Source organism: Molossus molossus, unplaced genomic scaffold, assembly GCF_014108415.1.
Source record: "Molossus molossus isolate mMolMol1 unplaced genomic scaffold, mMolMol1.p scaffold_m16_p_1, whole genome shotgun sequence".
In the NCBI taxonomy this organism is placed as follows: Eukaryota; Metazoa; Chordata; class Mammalia; order Chiroptera; family Molossidae; genus Molossus; species Molossus molossus.
In genome coordinates this window covers 30,338,935-30,352,919 of record NW_023425344.1, presented here as the reverse complement: position 1 = coordinate 30,352,919, position 13,985 = coordinate 30,338,935, and the positions used below count along the sequence as shown (strand labels likewise).

The 13,985-nt window shown below is 43.9% G+C and overlaps 1 protein-coding gene across 16 annotated transcripts in view; it reads right to left on the bottom strand.

Moving 5' to 3' along the window:
• Positions 1-13,985, bottom strand: part of LIMCH1 (LIM and calponin homology domains 1) — a 201,090-nt gene that overhangs the window by 82,699 nt on the left and 104,406 nt on the right. For 9 of the 16 annotated variants that reach the window (XM_036252741.1, XM_036252793.1, XM_036252732.1 and 6 more), the window contains exons 5-6: positions 12,560-12,670; positions 5,064-5,259 (exon numbers count right to left, since the gene is read on the bottom strand). In XM_036252741.1, the coding sequence (XP_036108634.1) occupies positions 5,064-5,259; positions 12,560-12,568 (205 nt within the window). In that variant the 5' untranslated portion in view covers positions 12,569-12,670. Of the gene's footprint in view, positions 1-5,063; positions 5,260-5,639; positions 5,813-12,559; positions 12,671-13,985 lie in introns of those variants that run through there. The other 7 variants (XM_036252778.1, XM_036252716.1, XM_036252723.1 and 4 more) reach the window with 1 other exon arrangement.

Sequence of the window (13,985 nt, the reverse complement as noted above, 5' to 3'; positions counted from 1 at the left end):
CCTGTTGTTTCACATCTTACACTGTGCTACATACTCTGACGAATACATATTATACAGCATTTTGTCTTTGAAGGAACTTTAACTAACCCATGAAACACTGGGAGAATATTAGTTTTAATCCAGCAGCACAGACATGTAGGAACAACAGGAATTCAGAAAAGTGGTCGATTTGGATTATAACCAAGGTCTGCCTTCCAGGAAATGGTTTGAGTTACAGTAAATGCATATTCCTCTATTTCAGAGCCCTTCCTGGTATCCACTGCTGGAGGGACTTTTTTTCCTGGGAACCTTATGGTCTGATAACCTACTCTTTTCTTTTGCACATTTTACTTTCTATGTTGCATTTTGTGAACAGAGCTTTATATCATTCACAGTATTTATTACAGTGTCTTTGCACACAGTGGGTATCCTCAAATAGTCATAAATAAGTGAATTGGTTTGGCTTAAAGAGTGTTTTAGACAATGCAAAGGAATTCAATGTTGCCAACATCAGTCTTTCGTTGGAAAATAGCCCCAGTAATTAATTATATTGTATTCTTGTTTCCTGAGTCTCACTCATATCACTGGATTTCCAAGATCCATAGAGTGAAGCAGTCATTAAAACAAACACTACTATTTAAAAATAACCACCATTTTAATGCTGGTTGAAAACTCTTAGTCAATGAGAGCACTATGAGGCTATTCAACTTTAAATAGACGATTACCTATTCCTACTTGTGAAAAAAGCCTTAAACTAAGAGTCAAGAAACGTGGCAGCCCAGCAGAGTGGGTCTCCTACAGGGTGTTGAGTCAGCTCCATGTCAGGCTGAGCTCTGCCCCTCAGTAGTGACGAGACTTTGCATTTGTCACTTCACCACTGTAAGCCTCAGCTTCCCAATTTGTAAAGTGAAGATAACACCACCTCCTTCACAGGGCTGTCGGGAGGATCAGATACATGGAAAATCATTGGTACCATACTTGGCCCACAGCAAGGACTTAACAAATGCTGGCTGCTCTTTATGTCCTGATAGTTCTGGATCTGTTAGTAATGAGCTGTGGGCCCCTCGGCTTGTCTCTAACACACTTGACTGTCCTTGTCTATAAAATAGGAATGAAATGATTGGCCCTGGAGATGAAATGATTTAATGGCTTTAAAATACTGTAAAAGTTAAAAGCATTGACCATAAACAAGTCGTTCATTGCGGCAGATAAAATATTCAGTTTATGAATTATTCATGCCACTTGCTCTCTGTCTTCCTTCTGAAGCTTTGACCGTTTCATTACTTGTTAGTTTTTAATTTGTAATTTAGCTCCCTTCCCACCCTAAGTCTTTTATCAAGCACTGCATATCTGTCTCAGTGTCACAATAAAATGTTCATAGCCCTGTGAATTGCTTTATAAACAAACACCATGCCAAGCTCTTAGATTTGTTGCCCTATTAATATGATCCCCATTTTATAAAGGTGGACACAGAGGCTCAGAGAGGCCAAGAGGCAGGGACTCCAAATTCTGTTTTTTGGACTCCTAGCCCAAAGTTTATTCCTTTGAGACATACTTCTCTTGGGAAATGTGCCCTGCTTAAAACATCTGACTAGGGAGAACACTGCACCTTGTTGAAAAATGAATGAAAGAAAATGATTCTTTAGTCAACTATGAAGGCTTAGTAACGGGTTAGAATTGTCTGAATGCAAGGATCCTATAATCTATGAATCTTATGTACAATATCTAAAACATATGAATTATCTATAATATACTGAGTGAAAAATTTCAAAATAGGTTGTTTAACACGTTAACAGATTATCCTTTCTATTAATTAAAAAAAAATTTTTTTTCAAAGTCTGATCCTTCTTTTCCATGGGGCTACATTTCTCTCCCTCACAGCAAATAGGGGTCTTTCTTTCCTTTGCCAAACACACCCCAACCCTCTGCTTTTTAATCTTCTAGCACTTTAATTTCTCATCTCCTATTTCTCTCTCGTAAGTCATCTTTTGTATAAAAGATAAGAGTTCTCATTTAACAAAATGCATCATATGTATGAATTATGTTCTTAATATTAAAATGGGAAGTTTTGGCCCTGGCCGGTTTGTCTCAGTGGTTAGAACGTCAGCCTGCGGTCCACAAAGACCCGGGTTCAGTTCCCGCTAAGGGCATGTACCTTGGCTGCAGTTTGTCCCCGGCCCTGGTTGGGCCGTGTGGGTGGTGGCCACTCGATGTGTTCCTTTCACATCAATGTTTCTCTCTCTTCCTCTCTCTCCTTCACTCTCTATCTGAGTAAAAAAATGGAAAAATGTCCTCGGGTGAGGATAAAAAATAAATTAAAAAAATAAAATAAAATGGGAAGTTTTGTATTTCCTCCTCAATGAAGCTCATTATATGACCTCAGAAGAAACACCAGTGAAGGTGAGAGAATGGGCATCTGTCTAGCAACCAGATTGGCTGAATCGACCCTGGGACCCACAGCATCCCTACCAGGCAGCTCTTGGGTCGGTCCAACCCATAGAATCGTTGCAGCTCTGATGAGTGTGGCTCGCCACACTGACCCGATACGTAGTGGGAGAACTTTATAGTTTGACTTTCCCTAATTGATTATGAGTCCCAAAAAATAATTTTTCAAAACTTAAAAAAATTTTTCTTCTAAATTTGAGTGTTCATTAAGACAAGCAATCTTCTTGATTAGCATCATTAAAAAAATACCATAAACTAGGGACATACAACATTTACTTGGATAAAATTATACTAATTATTTTTAGGCACATATAAATGTGTTGTTTTTTCTTAAAAACCTCATTAGGTCTTGATTAGTTTACACAAACATAAGCCTGAAGGTACTAGACTGATTGGTGAAATCTGTGTGTAAGAAGCTCTTTTTCATGGATGCTGTTTTGTGAAGCTCAATTTCATATTAGTCTTTAGATAGAGAAACAATTTATAAAAAGACTCTAGCTTATCAATCTTAATTGTTGCAGACTAAATTGTGCCTCTGCACAGCTACAAAATTACAAACCACCATCTCAAATCCCTTCAAGATGTGGCTCCTTTTACACTCTGAACAACTGGAAGGCGGTGACAGAATACAGGATCTACATTCCCAGCTATAAAGAACCAAGATGAGGCCCTGGCCGGTTTGGCTCAGTGGTTGGATTATGGCCTGCAGACCAGAGAGTCCTGGGTTCGGTTCCCACTAAGGGCACGTACCTTGGTTGCGGTTTGTCCCCGCCCCCAGTTGAGGTTGCATGGGTGGCAACCACTCCATGTATCTCTCTCACATTGATGTTTCTCTCTCTCTCAAAAAAAAAAAAAAAAAAAGAAAACCAAGATGAAGAAAAGAACACTTTGAACACTTTTTAAAAAAAGCAATCATAATAATATGGATAAAATAGTTGGGTTAAGATAGGTTTTGTAAAAGCACTTGTGCACTTGGTACTGTGACTTCCAAACTCCTGGATGGTACTTCAGAAGCCGCATATAATGTTGGAAATGTTATCCAAGCACCTCTGCACGCACCGCGGGATTCTTCAGGAGTCACAGATTGTGTGGGCCTGAGGCTTGTTTATTTTTGGGAAGCTTAAGTATTAAACAAAAGCATTCATTCAGACATTCTAGAGATTTAAAAATCTAGTAGACAAAGAAGTGTGAGTAAATTAAGCTTAAGAGTGTAAGATTTGGACTCACAGTTCTTGAAGCTAATGTTACACTACTTACTGACAGTAATTTTTGTCACTCACAATCTTAGGAGGCTTACTTAACTTCTTTGAGGTTCTTCAGCAAGATACGGATAGAAAGGAGTGTCTCACAGCCCCATGGAGGACTAAGTGAGATACTATATGAGTATTCCATAATCTGTGCTGAGGGTTAAGTGAGATACTAGCCATCAGGTAACTGACTCAGAACCTGGACACACTAAATACCCACATATTTTAGTAATATCGAATTTTATAGCTGGAAAAAATCTTTATGCTATAAAAAATAATTTTCACCTTGGAAAGTAGGCTTAACTCTCTAGAAATATTAGCATCAAGAGATATTGCCCTGGCCAGTTTGGCTCAGTGGTGGAGTGTCAGCCCTCAGACCAAAGGTTCAATTCTTGTCAAGGGCACATACCTCGGTTGCAGTTTGGTCTGGGCCCTGGTTGGGGTTGTGCGGGAGGCAACCAGTTGATGTGTCTCTCTTACATTGATGTTTCTCTCTCTCTCTCTCTCTCTCCCTCTCCCTCCCTCCCTCCCTTCCATTCTATCTGAAGATAAAAATGGAAAAAAGTATCCTCAGGTGAGGATTTAAAAAAAGAGAGAGAGAGAGATATTAAAAATATATAAACAAAAAATTCCCCACCAGCCTTAATGTCTGTCTTCAAATTCACACATGAAGAACCAAGCCATTGCCCCTTCCAAAAGAGCACAAAGGTGCAAAATACTAAGGTAAACAGCTTCTGGAAAGTATGCATTAAGTGGCTATCAGGTTGCATGACCATACATTTTTGTAAAGAAAAATGATCATTCCCTACAGGTGATATCAAATCCATAGGATTTAGATCACACCCAGCATCAGAACAGACAGTCTGGGTTGTGTCCTATACATTAACAGCCACCTGCATGGCTCTCATCAATGGTTGGGCATCATACCCTTCAAACAGATGACCAAAACCGTGCCAATTAAAGTTTCACAATTCCAGGCTTCAGAACTTCTTTCAGTGTGTTTCCAGTTTGTTGGAAGTCAATCCATTTTCACCCACACAGTGTGGTACTCGCTCAAACATTTCCCTTCTTCATACCCGGAGGATATAAACCTTTGGCACACTTAATGAGCTAATGGTCTGCACAGCGTCTTGATTCACCGAGACCCAGGGAGGAATGATGTCACGCATTTTCCAACAGAAGATATGTGCACTGAGGCAATGTTCAAATGAACTGCTGGCAAAGCCCACCAAAATCCTAAGGACTGCGAAAAACAACATTAACAGACATTTCTTCTACAAGTATAGAGTTACCAGGTTCCGCCTGCCCAGTGCCAGTCCCTCTGCTGGCCACAAGGCAGCCCTTGTTTGTGTTTAATTCTAAGATGTGCGTTTTAGGAAGGCTCCAACCTACCATCGCTGCTGCCCCTGAGGACTACATCTGGCGAAGGCGTCTGCCGGGAGCGCGAGCCGAAGGAATCCAGGCTGTCGAAGGAATCATCTCGGCCGTGCCGAGGCGGAGACAGCGAGTCACTGCGCTCAGAGTCCCAGCAGTCGATGTAGCCACTGTCTCGGATACTTCGCTTAGGACTCTCAATGTCATCAGTCTCCTGTCCGAAAACAAAATGTGAAACGTGACAGACGTTACAGCAACAGGCGGTGAGCCTTCCATCGCAGGACAATCAGTCTCCAGTGGTCTCCAAAACACCCTGCCTCTAGCAGCGGCTCGGACAGGTTAGGGCAGCCAGCCATCCAATGGACTGTCATCTACAAGCCAACACTGCCTTCTCCAACCTTCTCCTGCTGCCACCCTACTTTCCCAATCGGGAAATCCCACACCCTAAGAAAAAAACAAACCCAGGAACTCCTACACCCCAAATCCTTGAATCGAAGGAATAAAGAATAAAACATCATCAAGGTTGGATTCACAAGAATACAATGACGGAGGAAAACAAACAAGCAAACAAACAAAGCAAACTAAAGCCTTAACCTTGACCCTCCTGTCGGAATCCATAACCGCATGTCTGGCCCGGGCCGGAGCCCCGAGGGTAGCGGTGCCGCTGCTCCTGCTGACTCGACCTGGCAGATGCCCGGAGCATTTGTTGTCGCAAGGGAATCAGATCCGTCAAAGCCCGGAGCAGCGGGCTCCCCTCTCCTGCTACCTTGAAGGGAAATTCCTGCTCTGAAAGGGAGCTGCCTTTCTGGGGTAAAAAGTTAAAGAAAAAAAAAAGGAGCAATGAAAAATATGCAAAATGCTTTTCCTGCTGCCTCGCTCGCTGGGAAGGATCCCGGCGCGCGGGCGGGGGAGCGGCCGTGGCTGACCCACATGTCCAGCGCCGCCAGAACAATGGTCGTCTTTGACAGCCTGCGATTATAAATTCTTTTCAGCGCGAGCAGCACATACTAAAACACTGAAACTCCAGCAGGAGAAAGGTCAGTCACAGCCATCCTCACCCTCGTATTATAATATGAGCCTTGTTCCCGCCTGTGTCTTAGCATTAATTACAAAAGTCCAGGCTGACGAAAACAAAAATAACTCTGGTCACTCAAAGATAAACCTCAGTTTAATTCCCCCCAGACGGCCGCTTAAGATCGGGGCTGTGGATGACATTGTTTTCATCGGCAATGACTGGAATGTCACACTGTGGATTTCCTGGGATGCTCAGGAAAGTCCCTTCCACATGCCCAATGGAAAGAGAAAAAAAATTCACCATATTCGAGATTTTGGAAACTGTCTATACCGGTTCATATGACCACTGAAGTCAGTGCCTTTGTAGGAAGTGCCTTTGCCGGCTGCTTCTATCAATTATATCCAGACCCTCTGACACAGTTCCCAGTGGGAGGCACCTTGAGGGGACGGAGTGGCTGTAATTCACAAGGCACACACAGGTTTCATGGAGAGAAGGCAATGGGAGAGCAGAGGAGGGCAGGGTTGAAACAACCCTGCAGTCTCCACACCAGGGAACTGACCAGTGCCCCTAAGAACAGGTTGTCAATGGCCTGGGAGAGCACAGCCCACACAACTCTCCAGGGAAGGCAGAAGTTCCAGTTATGGAAATTAAGGTAGTTCACTTGTAGGTTAAAAGTTAACCAGGACTTAACAAAAAGCCAGGCCTGGAAAAGGAAGAATTCATGACTAACTTCTTCAGATCTAAATTGGATGTGGTTTTGTATTAAATTTCTTCAGAAAGGCAAATAATTATCTTGGATTATTTATCCACTGAGAATAAGCCAAATGCTTAAAAATGAACATCATTTTTATTGAACACTTACTATATGTCTGGGACTGTGCTTGATGACTTTTATATGTTACATTATTTAATCCTCCCGCCCTCCCGCCTCAGTCATGTGGTTAGCGTTGTCCCCATTTTACAGAAGAAAAAATTAAGAATCAGAGAGAATAAGTAACCTGCGGTCACCCAGTAAGTAGCAAAGCTGTGAACTCAACACAGGCCAGTCTGTTTAAATTCCAAAGTAAAACCTAGGACCACTGATCCACTCTGGTGTGGTTACAGCTGCCGTCAACAGCACTGTCACCTCTTTCAATTACTAGACACTGCCTCATTACTCTGCAGATGACGCTAGCCTGGATTATGCCCCTTAGCTAAATGTGCTTGTGCCTAGGTCACCAAACTATAAATATCGCAAAAGAGAGGCAGTTTGGGACTGTTTAGAGTGGATTAACAGTGTGTCTTGGAAGCTTGACTGACTGCGTTTAAATCCTGGCTCCATGCCCCTTGTCAACTTGTATGACTTTAGCCAAATAGTCTACCTTGCCCACTCTCAGTTTCCACATCTGTAAAATGGAGCTACTGATATCTTCTATTTCACAGGATTGCTGGGAGGGTTAAGTGTTACTATAGGGAAAGCATTCAGAAAAATCCCTGACTTAAAATGCTCAAAAGTGTTAGCTAGGGTTAGAATTACTACTATGTACACATCTGTGTATGTAAATAGCAATATATAATCACACAAAACCTTATATACACACTGAAACTCTTCTATTTCCTTCTTCATGTATATCCTGTATCTAAATGCTTTGGCCCAATTTCCCATCAGGGAGGGCAGACACTCAGGGAGCTGAGCCACTCATTACATCTAGAAATGAGAAAATTTTACAAACTCCTTGGGGTAGCAGCACAAAACTGGATTTTTAAGAAACTAATATCAGAAAGACTCTCCCAATGGCCCAAAGGTTTCCGCCACCCCTACTCTATGCTCTCACAGGAGAAGAGAGCATGGTTCTTGGAACTTCAGCTGCTTTCTCACAGCTAGTTATGGGAAAGAAAAACAGAAAGGCCGTTCTGTTCATGACTGTGTAGAAAGCCAAGAACGAAACCTTGGATCAAGTGAGAGCTAGAGGCTGAATGGCATAATCAGTCTGAAACGTGAAAACCAGGTCACCCATGGGCATCCTTGGCCACAATGACCTAGTGGAACCTTGGGGTGAAGCAAGAAGATGGTTCTTCAGCCAGAAATAAAGATGTACAATATCAGCTAGATGGACAATTGCATTGGATTCCATCAAGTCACCTAGATTTAAGCTTTACAAAGAGAGTAGAAAATATAAACCAACACATAGGCGAGCATAGTTTAAATTCTTCTCTCTTGGGGTCTAGTTATATCTTCTGTGCTTTTCACCTAGGAGCCTAGGAGCATTCTATCTTCTACAGAGAGCTCTCCAGGGAAGGGAGGTAAGACTCTACTCTGTCCATTGTGCTAATTGCTAGTTGTTCCAGTAAAAGTGTGTTAATGAATGAGGTGAGAACAACCAGCCTCCATGACAGTTTTGAATTATTTCACTCATCTGTCCTCTTCTTATTGCCTTTGGTCAGAGATAATGAAAACCAGCGAGTGTTGGTGGATGACTTGTGGTATCTGAGAAACTCCAGATGCCTCTGTTTTACCACCCAACATTTTTCTCCTGCCTTTATGATTTATAAGGTGGCTAAATCCTGTTCTGGAGGGTTTTTGAGTTTTACTTTTCTAGCCGGATGACCCACCTTCACCCACCACACTCTAGCCTGGTGACCACCTTCACCCACCACACTCTAGCCTGGTGACCACCTTCACCCACCACATTCTAGCCTGGTGACCACCTTCACCCACCACACTCTAGCCTGGTGACCCATCTTCACCCACCACACTCTAGCCTGGTGACCCATCTTCACCCACCACACTCTAGCCTGGTGACCCACCTTCACCCACCACACTCTAGCCTGGTGACCATCTTCACCCACCACACTCTAGCCTGGTGACCACCTTCACCCACCACACTCTAGCCTGGTGACCCACCTTCACCCACCACACTCTAGCCTGGTGACCCATCTTCACCCACCACACTCTAGCCTGATGACCATCTTCACCCACCACACTGTAGCCTGGTGACCCATCTTCACCCACCACACTCTAGCCTGGTGACCCACCTTCACCCACCACACTCTAGCCTGGTGACCCATCTTCACCCACCACACTCTAGCCTGGTGACCCACCTTCACCCACCACACTCTAGCCTGGTGACCATCTTCACCCACCACACTCTAGCCTGGTGACCACCTTCACCCACCACACTCTAGCCTGGTGACCCATCTTCACCCACCACACTCTAGCCTGATGACCATCTTCACCCACCACACTCTAGCCTGGTGACCATCTTCACCCACCACACTCTAGCCTGATGACCATCTTCACCCACCACACTCTAGCCTGGTGACCATCTTCACCCACCACACTCTAGCCTGGTGACCATCTTCACCCACCACACTCTAGCCTGGTGACCCATCTTCACCCACCACACTCTAGCCTGGTGACCATCTTCACCCACCACACTCTAGCCTGGTGACCATCTTCACCCACCACACTCTAGCCTGGTGACCCATCTTCACCCACCACACTCTAGCCTGGTGACCACTTCACCCACCACACTTAGCCTGGTGACCATCTTCACCCACCACACTCTAGCCTGGTGACCCATCTTCACCCACCACACTCTAGCCTGGTGACCATCTTCACCCACCACACTCTAGCCTGGTGACCATCTTCACCCACCACACTCTAGCCTGGTGACCATCTTCACCCACCACACTCTAGCCTGGTGACCATCTTCACCCACCACACTCTAGCCTGGTGACCATCTTCACCCACCACACTCTAGCCTGGTGACCATCTTCACCCACCACACTCTAGCCTGGTGACCATCTTCACCCACCACACTCTAGCCTGGTGACCATCTTCACCCACCACACTCTAGCCTGGTGACCATCTTCACCCACCACACTCTAGCCTGGTGACCATCTTCACCCACCACACTCTAGCCTGGTGACCATCTTCACCCACCACACTCTAGCCTGGTGACCATCTTCACCCACCACACTCTAGCCTGATGACCATCTTCACCCACCACACTCTAGCCTGGTGACCATCTTCACCCACCACACTCTAGCCTGGTGACCCATCTTCACCCACCACACTCTAGCCTGGTGACCACCTTCACCCACCACACTCTAGCCTGGTGACCCATCTTCACCCACCACACTCTAGCCTGGTGACCATCTTCACCCACCACACTCTAGCCTGGTGACCCATCTTCACCCACCACACTCTAGCCTGATGACCATCTTCACCCACCACACTATAGCCTGGTGACCACCTTCACCCACCACACTCTAGCCTGGTGACCCATCTTCACCCACCACACTCTAGCCTGGTGACCACCTTCACCCACCACACTCTAGCCTGATGACCATCTTCACCCACCACACTATAGCCTGGTGACCCATCTTCACCCACCACACTCTAACAGGGGTTTCAATAAGATAGAATTTTATTTTGAAGTCACATAAATGAGGGCTGGATGTGAGCAGTTCAGGGTTGGTGTGGGCTGGTGATCATCAGGGACCCAGGCTCCGTCCATCGTTTTGCATTCCCATATGAACCCAAGCCTGACTGAGAAAATGAAATAATATATATTCCAGAGAAACTAATTTTTCCAGGTATTGAATAGACCCATGAAGTTTCAGGTCAATTATTCTCCATATAGAAACATGTGACTAACACAGCTGGCCATTTAAGTTAAGTCATGTTTTGTTCAGTGATACTAACTACTCTCCCATGTCCTGTGATGTTACCTAGATTCACTAAAAAAGGCAACAGCTGTTCGCAATAATGCCTTTTCAAGGCAGCAAAATAACCAATTGTCTCAATAGAAAGCAAAGCTAAGAAAGTTGAAGAAACCAATAAGTGTTCGGATTGTAGATGAGCTGGACTAAAGGTAACAAATGCCAACAACAAGAATAAATCAGATTCCAGGAGAATCCAGCAGGGAACAGTGAGGCAGAGCTTTTCAATACATGGTTTAAAAGACATGACCATCTATCATTAGTTACGTCCAAATTTAATATTAAGAAAAAGTTCAGATTTCACAAATCCAGCCTGGATCTGTACCGGATTTGTACTTTCTCTAATTACAGAGTTACATAAAAAATGAAAGGAAAAGCCCTGGCTGGTATGGCTCAGCAGTTAGAGCATCGACCTGCGGACCAACAAGTTGAGGGTTCGATTCCAGTCAAGGGCACGTATCTCGGTTGCAGTTCATCCCCGGCCCTCGTCGGGGTCATGTGGGAGGCAACCAATCGATGTGTCTCTCTCACATCGATGTTTCTCCCTCTCTCTCTCTCTCTCTGCCTCCCTCCCTCCCTCTCTATCTGCAGATAAATAGAAAAATATCCTTGAGTGAGGATAAAAAAAATTAAAGGAAAATAAGAGGTAAAAAATACTAAGAAACAATGTGTTGTACCTAATGGAGTAGGTATGTTTGTCTTATTTTTAAAAGGAATTTAGCTTTAAAACTTTGTTTATATGTATTATGACCAATATGAAGCTTTGTCCATTTATAAATTCCCGAGCCAGATGGCTCGAGGCAAACGAGAAGAACTGTGAGGGCTATTCGCTTTAATTTAAGGAAGGAAGACTAAATTATTAGAAAGTTGGAGCAAGTTCTTGCTTTCAGTATTAAAAGAAAAATTTTAAGCATGGAATGTCTCTGAGTGAAGTCTCATTAGTGCAGTTTGCATGTTAGAGAACAAAGAAGGGCAAAGCCTCAATTGATTTGTGGCACAATGTGGGCCTTATCCACAACCCATGAATGCCACTGGGTACCAGGGAGCCTCACCTATTCACAAGGCTGCTTGCTGGGGCGTCTCCCGGGTCATGCTGTTTCCTAGTACTTTGGAGGAGTTAATCTACACTCTGAACCTTAAAAAGGAACACACAGGCAGGCACACAGAAAACGTCTTGCTGTTTCCTGGACAAATTCCTACCGTAGGTCTTTCCCATAATCGAATAAACAAATAAAACTTTAAATAGTGTAAAAAATGTTTTCCCAGTTTTCAGCTCATTGAACTACAATGGCCATGAAAGGCACATCTTAGAAGAGAATGTGTCTAATTGTCAGAGCCTGTCCAGGGTGGATGCCCAGGCACGAACTTGGCTGACGTTAGCTCACCCACACCAAGGCCCTGACGGGTAAGCAGAATGACCTTTAGGACGAAAGTCTTCATTTTTGTATAATGCTGTATTGTTTAACTCAAGCATTATTCCCCCAAGAAAACAAGCACCGAGCTCTCTGGCACACAAAGCCATATACTGACAGACTGAATTTGCTTTTTTGGAATTCAAGTTGGATGAGCTCAGATCTCTCATTCTCCAAAGGGTATAAAAGTTCAGGTAAGCGTGGAATGCACGAGGCAGAGATGTCATCGATAAGGACATCATTGGTGAGACAAGTGGTCATTTCCTTGAGTGTATGACATCGGCCTGTTCAATCCCATCACTGTAATGGTCTTAAAAGCAAGCAAACGGGTTGCTTTCCCGCCTTGTCTAAACCTCACGGAGGAAGAAGAAGAGCGTTACCTTCCTCATCTGAGCCAGCAAGCCTTCGAACTCCTTCAGGTTCAGCGCCGTCCCGCTATACGACGCACAGCTGTTCGCTGCTTTCCCCAGCCAGTAGATGGTCACTAACACCTGTGGACAAAACCATGCACACGAGTGGCAGAAGTTCCTCTCAAGAATCGCTTTTAAATTAAGGAATCAATAATGCTCCGCTAACAGGAAGTCCACTGATGCACGAAAACCACCATCCATGAAGCATCCATTAGATGTAAAATCATTTTAATAAGAACCCAGTGCTGGATCAGTCAACACAAACATGATTCAGTAGTTAAAATAAGACTCCAGTTTTAGAAAGAGCTCATCCAGAAGACAGCAAGAAGGAAAAATAAATCCTCTAAAGTTGTTTTTGTATAATGAAATGTTTAAATATTCAAAATTAGGAAGCAACATTTTTCAGAAACTCTGGAGTCTTTCCCTGGACAAGTAATGACTGGGTTGTCAATTCCTTTTAAGGGAGGTGCTTTCAAAAGCCTGCACTTTCTACTCGTGGGCACAGAGGTTCTGCTGAGGCCAACGGCAAAAATCCCAAAGAAGTGAAACGGCTAATTAGTGGTTTCCAGCACAAGATCAACTCAGCATGTCTAACTTCAAGTCAGAAGAAAATAATGTAACGAGGAATGCGATGTGCAGATACCTGCTGTTGGGGTACAGGTGGATTCTCACTAATCCGAGAAGAGAAATATCTAGTCTGGATAGTTTATTGCTAATTAAACTATCTTAACAGTCACAGAGATTCAACATGTTTAAGAATGTCTGTGAGCATTCAGTGGTCTGAAGCTACAGCCCTAAGTTATTCTGTTCTGTCTTTGCAAAGAAACTGTTCGCAAAAGCGAAGGCTCTTTACACCAGCGGTCCCATAAAACCCAGCAGGCTTTGGCTGAAGATGAATCCTTAACACTGAGTTATTGGGATCCGAAGCTTATGGAAAAGCTAAGACTATCCTTCAACTTCCCTATTTGGTCTTACTGCTGCAGCCAGGCGGGAAGTACTGTGCCTCTCTCCACCTGCGAGGCCAGAAAATGCTTTGGACAAGGTTATGGGTCCATGGGTTCAGATGACAACAGGCCAAAATATGGTTATGTGCCATCAGTGCTTAGATACGATTTGGTTTTCTACCCCTGTGGGAAAATTTTACTTCAAGAATGCTTCAAACCTTCCAGAAAGTATTTTTTTCTTTTTAAATGATTGCTTATAAATAAATTTCCAGAGAACAGACAACCCCAAATGTCAGGACATTTACTAGGAACATCAAATGACTAATGTGTGCTAAGAGTATGAGGCTATCCGAAAAGGTGCAAAGGGAATGGGAAACAGAACTGTGTTGTGTTTTAGATGATAGGTTCTCTGATTTGCTTAAAACTGTGTGATAAAAAATGACACATAGCCC